The sequence below is a fragment of the Theropithecus gelada genome, chromosome 12 (assembly GCF_003255815.1).
Source record: "Theropithecus gelada isolate Dixy chromosome 12, Tgel_1.0, whole genome shotgun sequence".
Taxonomy (NCBI): Eukaryota; Metazoa; Chordata; class Mammalia; order Primates; family Cercopithecidae; genus Theropithecus; species Theropithecus gelada.
In genome coordinates, this window is record NC_037680.1 from 34,714,513 (window position 1) to 34,723,063 (window position 8,551).

General features: G+C 38.8%; 1 protein-coding gene across 3 annotated transcripts in view; it reads right to left on the minus strand.

The window, feature by feature from the left end:
• Positions 1-8,551, minus strand: part of CCDC148 (coiled-coil domain containing 148) — a 280,255-nt gene that overhangs the window by 177,044 nt on the left and 94,660 nt on the right. For all 3 annotated transcript variants that reach the window (XM_025404700.1, XM_025404699.1, XM_025404698.1), the window contains one exon: positions 972-1,093. Coding sequence is in view for 2 of the 3 variants with exons in the window: in XM_025404699.1 (XP_025260484.1) it covers positions 972-1,093 (122 nt within the window). In the remaining variant the exon portion in view is untranslated. The remainder of the gene's footprint in view (positions 1-971; positions 1,094-8,551) is intronic.

Genomic DNA, 8,551 nt, shown 5'->3' on the forward strand with positions numbered 1-8,551 from the left:
TGCGTAATATGTTTATGTTTATATATATGTGTACAATAAACAGAAGTCAGGAATATGAAAAGTTTTGTTAGGATAATAGTAATATAAGTGACTTTACCACAAAATTTCTTTGAATGTTCCCATAACATTAACTTATTTTAAAGTTATATAAACCATAAATAATGCCCTGGCTTTTAAGTGATTGCCTTAGTTTGAGGAGATATAGCCCATGAATATATGGTAATCTCTCCAGAATAGAGTATCAAATGTGCTTTGAAATCATAACAATTGCCTTCTATAAAAAAAGATATTAACAATAAAAGGCAAAATGAACAAACCATGAAAATTATGAATACAAACAACATGCAAATTATGTAACAAGTTGCTTCACCTAACCTGTTTTTACTGCAGCCAAGTAATGAAAATACTGTTTTCAATGAACTCTATTATTTCCACAAGAAAGAATCATACCGTGTAATCCTAAACTATACATGGTCCTAAAATATTGTGCAAAATCACTTGCACATAATCTCGTTTCAAATCTAGCCTAGGTTCACCCTGGCTTGGAACATATCTTTAAGCCAAAAACGGAATTCTAGAAAAGAGAGCACCTGAGGACGTATTTGTATAGTGTTGGAGAAGGAGCCTTAATCAGATAATAGTCAGCAGCTGGTAATTACTAACAATTTTTATTCTTCAGATTAAGTTGGAAGTTGTTGAAAGCTAATAAAATAACTGTCTTTCAAAAAATAAAGTGGAATTCAGACCTCAAAGAGTTGTTCTAAACATTAAATGGGTAAAGAATGCATGTAAACTATATAATGGTGTCTGAGAGCATTCGATAAATGTTAGCTGCTATTCACTATTATTACTATTTGGGAGTTTCTAACAACTATTTGGAATGTCATTTATTTTCACATTTACATTGTAAATACTTTCTAGCAATTCAATTTTCTAAAACTAGAAAAACACATACACACATAACTTCTAACCTTTAGCTCTGCAGAGGCACAAGCTAATTTCTTTGCTTCAGTTAATACACGTAATTGTTGATAGTCTACTGGTTTGTACTTGGTGTTTCTCATCTCATTTTTCATATGCAATACCAGATGATCTATTAGGTATAAAAATAGAAAAATGACAAAGAAAGAATATCATGTTATTGGAAGTCAAAATATAATTAGGGCAACATGTCGACTTCAGATCTTATTTTTAAATATTTTTAAGCAAACACAAGAAATAATATATTACAATATTGATAATATATTTGAGGCCTCTATTTCTAGAAATTATTATAATATAGCCCCTTTATTTCTTGCACAACATTACTTCTGAAAGGGTACAGAGGGAATACTTTCAGCTAAATTAGTACTGTATATTGAAGATTTTAGAAAATTATAATGCCAAGCTACAACGTATGATGACTGTTAACCCATTCTTTTTATTTAAAATGTGATAGACATCAACTGTGAATATTAAGTATCACATCGTTATAAATCAAATTATATAAATAGATTTTTCAATCATAGATGCATTTTTAACTTAGAAAAATCAAAATAATTTTAATTAAATTTGAAAAAAGGTTGAAACTGAAAGCTAAAAGTTTAATACATTGAAAAATATTAAAACCATGTAAGATGTTTGAGTAATCCACATCCAAATACATACAATGTCCTAGTCCGGTATGATATGAGCCATTTGGATAAAGCAAAACACAAGCAAGGGTTACTCTAAGTTCAAGTAGCATAAAATATACAATAACTTGAGTAACTCAAACAAAACATGTACTTCCACCTCAATTATATGAATAATTCATCTGTGTCATATAAAGTAATTAGGATTTATTAAGTAAATCATGGATCACATGACCTGGCAAGATGGCCAAATAGGAACAGCTCTAGTCTGCAGTGCCCAGCTAGATCGATGCAGAAGGTGGGTGATTTCTGCATTTCCAACTGAGGTACCTGGCTCATCTCACTGGGACTGGTTAGACAGTGGGTGCAGCCCATGGACAGCAAGCCGAAGCACAGTGGGGTGTCACCTCACCCAGGAAGCACAAGGAGTTGGGGAACTCCCTCCCCAGCCAAGGGAAATCATGAGGGACTGTGACATGAGGAATGGTGCACCCCAGCCCAAATACTATGCTTTTCCCATGGTCTTTGCAACCCACAGACCAGGAGATTCCCTTGAATGCCTATGCCACCAGGGCCCTGGGTTTCAAGCACAAAACCGGGCAGCCATTTCAGCAGACACCGAGCTAGCTGCAGGAGTTTTTTCATACCCTAGTGGTGCCTGGAATGCCAGTGAGACAGAACCATTCACTCCCCTGGAAAGGGGGCTGAAGCCAGGGAGCCAAGTGGTCTAGCTCTGTGGATCCCACCCACATGGAGCCCAGCAAGCTGAGAACCACTGGCTTGAAATTCCCGCTGCCAGCATAGCAGTCTGAAGTTGACCAGGAATGATTGAGCTTGGTGGGGGTAGGGGTGTCTACCATTACTGAGGCTTGAGTAGGTGATTTCCCTCTCACAGTGTAAACAAAGCCACAGGGAAGTTCCAACTGGGCAGAGCCCTCTGCAGCTCAGCAAAGCTGCTGTAGACAGACTACCTCTCTAGATTCCTCCTCTCTGGGCAGGGCATCTCTGAAAAATAGGCAGCAGCCTCAGTCAGGGGCTTATAGATAAAACTCCCATCACCCTGAGACAGAGCACCTGGAGGAAGGGGCGGGCGGCTGTGAGTGCAGCTTCACCAAACTTAGACTTCCCTGCCTGTCAGCTCCTTGCAGCGGATCTCCAAGCACAGTGTTCGAGCTCTGCTAGGGGTCAGACTGCCTCCTCAACTGGGTCCCTGACCCCCATGTCTTCTGACTGGGACACACCTCCCAGAAGGGGCAGACAGACACCTCATACAGGAGAGCTCCAGCTGGCATCTGGCGGGTGCCCCTCTGGGACAAAGCTTCCAGAGGAAGGAACAGGCAGCAACCTTTGCTGTTCTGCAGCCTCCACTGGTGATACCCAGGTAAACAGGGTGTGGAGTGGACCTCCAGCAAACTCCAGCAGACCTGCAGCAGAGGGGTCTGACTGTTAGAAGGAAAACTAATGAACAGAAAGGAACAGCATCAACATCAACAAAAAAGAAACCCCAGCCAAAGGTCACCAACATCAAAGACCAAAAATAGATAAATCCACAAAGGTGGGGAGAAGCCAGTGCCAAAAGGCTGAAAATTCCAAAAACCAGAATGCCTCTTCCCTTCCAAAGGATCACAACACCTCACCAGCAAGGGAACAAAACTGGATGGAAAACGAATTTGACGAATTGACAGAAGTAGGTTTCAGAAGATGGGTAATAACAAACTCCCCCAAGCTAAAGGAGCATGTTCTAATCTCATTCAACGAAGCTAAGAACCTTGAAAAAAATTAGTCAAACTGCTAACTAGAATAACCAGTTTAGAGAAGAACATAAATGATCTGATGGAGCTGAAAAACACAGCACAAGAACTTTATGAAGCATACACAAGTATCAATAGCTAAATGGATCAAGCAGAAAGAAGGATATCAGAGGTTGAATATCAACTTAATGAAATAAAATATGAAGATAAGATTAGAGAAAAGAGAATTAAAAGGAACAAACAAAGCCACCAAGAAATATGGGACTATGTGAAAAGACCAAACCTATGTTTGATTGGTGTACCTGAAAGTGACAGGGAGAATGGAACCAAGTTGGAAAACACTCTTCAGGATGTTATCCAGGAGAACTTCCCCAACCAAGTAAGACAGGCCAACATTCAAATTCAGGAAATACAGACAACAACACAAAGATACTCCTCCAGAAGAGCAACCCCAAGACACATAATCATCAGATTCACCAAGGTTGAAATGAAGGAAAAAATGTTAAGGGCAGCCAGAGAGAAAGGTTCGGTTACCCACAAAGGGAAGCCCATCAGACTAACAGTGGATCTCTCTGCAGAAACCCTACAAGCCAGAAGACAGTGGGGGCCAATATTCAACATTCTTAAAGAAAAGATTTTCAACCCAGAATTTCATATCCGGCCAAACTAAGCTTCATAAATGAAGGAGAAATAAAATCCTTTACAGACGAGCAAATGCTGAGAGATTTTGTCACCACCAGGACTGCCTTACAAGAGCTCCTGAAGGAAGCACTAAATACAGAAAGGAACAACTGGTACCAGCCACTGCAAAAACATACCAAATTGTAAAGACCATCGGCACTATGAAGAAACTGCATCAACTAACAGACAAAATAACCAGTTAACATCATGATGACAGGATCAAATTCACACATAACAATACTAACCTTAAATGTAAATGGGCTAAATGCCCCCAATTAAAAACACAGACTGACAAACTGAATAAAGAGTCAAGACCCAACAGTGTGCTCTATTCAGGAGATCCATCTCATATGCAAAGATACACACAGGCTCAAAATAAAGGGATGGAGGAATATTTACCAAGCAAATGGAAAGCAAAAGAAAAAAAAAAAGCAGGGGTTGCAATCCTAGTCTCTGACATAACAGATTTTAAACCAACAAAGATCAAAAGAGACAAAGAAGGGCATTACATAATGCTAAAGAGATCAAAGCAACAAGAAGAGCTAACTATCCTACATATATATGCACCCAATACAGATTCATAAAGCAAGTTCTTAGAGACCTACAAAGAGACAGACTCCCACGCAATAATAATGGGAGACTTTAACACCCCACAATCAATATTAGACAGATCAACAAGACAGAAAATTAAGGATATTCAGGACTTGAACTCAGCTCTGGACCAAGCAGACCTAATAGACAGCTACGGAACTCTCCACCCCAAATCAACAGAATATACATTCTTCTCAGCACCACATCGCACTTACTTTAAAATTGACCACAGAGTTGGAAGTAAAACACTCCTCAGCAAATGCAAAAGAATGGATATCATAACAGTCTCTTAGATCACAGTGCAATCAAATTAGAACTCAGGATTAAGATACCCACTCAAAACTACACAACTACCTGGAAACTGAACAACCTGCTCCTGAATGACTACTGGGTAAGTAACAAAATTAAGGCAGAAATAAATAAGTTCTTTGAAACCAATGAGAACAAAGACACAATGTACCAGAATCTCTGGGACACATTTAAAGCAGTGTTTAGAGGGAAATTTATCTCACTAAATGCCCACAAGAGAAAGCATGGAGAAGATCTAAAATTGACACCCTAATATCACAATTAAAAGAACTAGAGAAGCAAGAGCAAACACATTCAAAAGCTAGCAGAAGACAAGAAATAACTAAGATCAGAGCAGAAATGAAGGAGCTAGAGACAAGAAAAACCCTTCAAAAAAATCCATGAATGCAGGAGCTGGTTTTTTGAGAAAACTAACAAAATAGACCGCTAGCCAGACTAATAAAGAAGAAAAAAGAGGAGAATCAAATAGACACAATAAAAATTGATAAAGGGTATATCACCAATGATCCCACAGAAATACAAACTACCATCAGAGAATACTATAAATACCTATATGCAAATGAACTAGAAAATCTAGAAGAAATGTAAAAATTCCTGGACACATACACCTTCCCAAGTCGAAACCAGGAAGAAGTTGAAAAGTTCTGAAATTGAGGCAGTAATTAATAGCTTGCCAACCAAAAAAAGTCCAAGACCAGATGGATTCACGGCTGAATTCTACAAAGGTACAAAGAGGAACTGGTACCATTCCTTCTGAAACTATTCCAAACGATAAAAAAAGAGGGAATCCTCCCTAACTCATTTTATAAGGCCATCATCATCCTGATAGCGAAACCTGGCAGAGACTCAACAAAAAAATAAAATTTCAGGCCAATATCCCTGATGAAAATCAATGCAAAAATCCTCGATAAAATACTGGCAACCGAATCCAGCAGCACGTCAAAAAGCTTATCCACCACAATCAAGTTGGCTTCATTCCAGGGATGCAAGGCTGGTTCAACAAAATGCAAATCAATAAACGTAATTCATCACATAAACAGAACCAATGACAAAAACCACGTGATTATCTCAATAGATGCAGAAAAGGCTTTTGATAAAATTCAACAGCCCTTCATGCTAAAGCTCTCCATAAACTAGGTATTGCTGGAACAGATCTCAAAATAATTAGAGCTATTTATGATAAACCCACAACCAATATCATACTGAATGGGCAAAAACTGGAAGCATTCCCTTTTAAAGCCGGCACAAGACAAGGATGCCCTCTCTCACCACTCCACTTCAACATAGTATTGGAAGTTCTGGCCAGGGCAGTCAGGCAAGAGAAAGAAATAAAGGGTATTCAAATAGGAAGAGAGGAAGTTAAATTGTCTCTGTTTGCAGATGACATGATTGTATATTTAGAAAACACCATCATCTCAGTTCAAAATCTCCTTAAGCTGATAAGCAACTTCAGCAAAGTCTCAGGATACAAAATCAATGTGCAAAAGTCACAGGCATTCCTATACACCAATAATAGAGCACAAAATCATGAGTGAACTCCCATTCACAATTGCTACAAAGAGAGTAAAACACCTAGGAATACAACTTACAAGTGATGTGAAGGGCCTCTTCACAGAGAACTACAAACCACTACTCAAGGAAATAAGAGAGGACACAAACAAATGGAAAAATAGTCCATGCTCATGGATAGGAAGAATAAATATTGTGAAAATGGCCATACTGCCCAAAGTAATTTATAGATTTAATGTTATCCCTATCAAGCTACCATTTACTTTCTTCACAGAATCAGAAAAAAATACTTTAAACTATTATGGAACCAAAAAAGAGCCCGCATAGCCAAGACAATGCTGGGCAAGAACAACAAAGCTGCAGGCATCATGCTACCTGACTTCAAACTATACTACAAGGCTACAGTAACCAAAACAGCATGGGATTGGTACCAAAAAAGATATGTAGACCAACAGAACAGACCAGAGGCCTCAGAAATAAAGCCACACATCTAAAGCCATCTGATCTTTGAAAAACCTGAAAAAACAAGCAAATGGGGAAAGGATTCCCTATTTAATAAATAGTGTTGGGAAAATTGGCTAGCCATATGCAGAAAACTGAAACTGGATCTCTTCCTTACACTTTATACAAAAATTAACTCAAGATGGATTAAAGACTTAAATGTAATACCTAAAACCATAACAATCCTAGAAGAAAACCTAGGCAATACCATTCAGGACATAGGCATGGGCAAAGACTTCATGACTACAACACCAAAAGCAATGGCAACAAAAGCCAAAATTGACAAATGGGATCTAATCAAAATATAGAGCTTCTGCATAGCAAAAGAAACTATCATCAGAGTGCACAGGCAACCTACAGAATGGGAGAAAAATTTTGCAATTTATCCATCTGACAAAGGGCTAATATCCAGAATCAATGAAGAACTTAAACAAATTTACAAGAAAAAAACAACCTCATCAAAAAGTGGGTGAAGGACATGAACAGACATTTCTCAAAAGAAGACATTTATGCAGCCAACAAACATATGAAAAAAAAAAAAAAAGCTTATCATCTCTGGTCATTAGAGAAATACAAATCAAAACCACAGTGAGATACCATCTCATGCCAGTTAGAATAGTGATCATTAAAAAGTCAGGAAACAACACATGCTGGAGAAGATGTGGAGAAATAGGAACATGTTTACACTGTTAGTGGGACTGTAAATTAGTTCAAACATTGTGGAAGACAGTGTGGCGATTCCTCAAGGATCTAGAACCAGAAATACCATTTGATTCAGCAATCCCATTACTGGGTATATACCTAGAGGATTATAAATCATTCTACTATAAAGACACATGCACATGTATGTTTATTGCGGCACTGTTCACAATAGCAAAGACTTGGAACCAACCCAAATTCTCATCAATGATAGACTGGTTGAAGAAAATGTGCCACATATACACCATGGAATGCTAAGCAGCCATAAAAAAGGATGAGTTCATGTCCTTTGCAGGGATATGGATGAAGCTGGAAACCATCACTCTCAGCAAACTAACACAAGAACAGCAAACCAAACACTACATGTTCTCACTCATAAGTGGTAGTTGAAAAATAAGAACACATGGACACAGGGAGGGGAACATCACACACCGGGGCCTGTTGGGGGCTGGGGGGCTAGGGGAGGGATAGCATTAAGAGATATACCTAATGTAGAGGATGGGTTGCTGGGCGCAGCAAACCACCATGGCATATGTATACCTATGTAACAAGCCTGCACGTTCTGTACATGTTCCCCAGAACTTAAAGGAGGAGGAGGAGGAGGAAGAAGAAGAGGAGGAGGAGGAGGAGGAGGAGGAGGAGGAGGAGGAGAAGGAGAAGGAGGAGAAGGAGAAGGAGGAGAAGAAGAAGGAGGAGAAGAAGAAGGAGAAGGAGGAGAAAAAGAAGGAGAAGAAAGAAGAAGAAGGAGAAGAAAGAAGAAGAAGGAGGAGAAGAAAGAAGAAGAAGGAGGAGAAGAAAGAAGAAGGAGGAGAAGAAAGAAGAAGAAGGAGGAGAAGAAAGAAGAAGAAGAAAGAAGAAGAAGAAGAAGAAGAAGAAGAAGAAGAAGAAGAAGAAGAA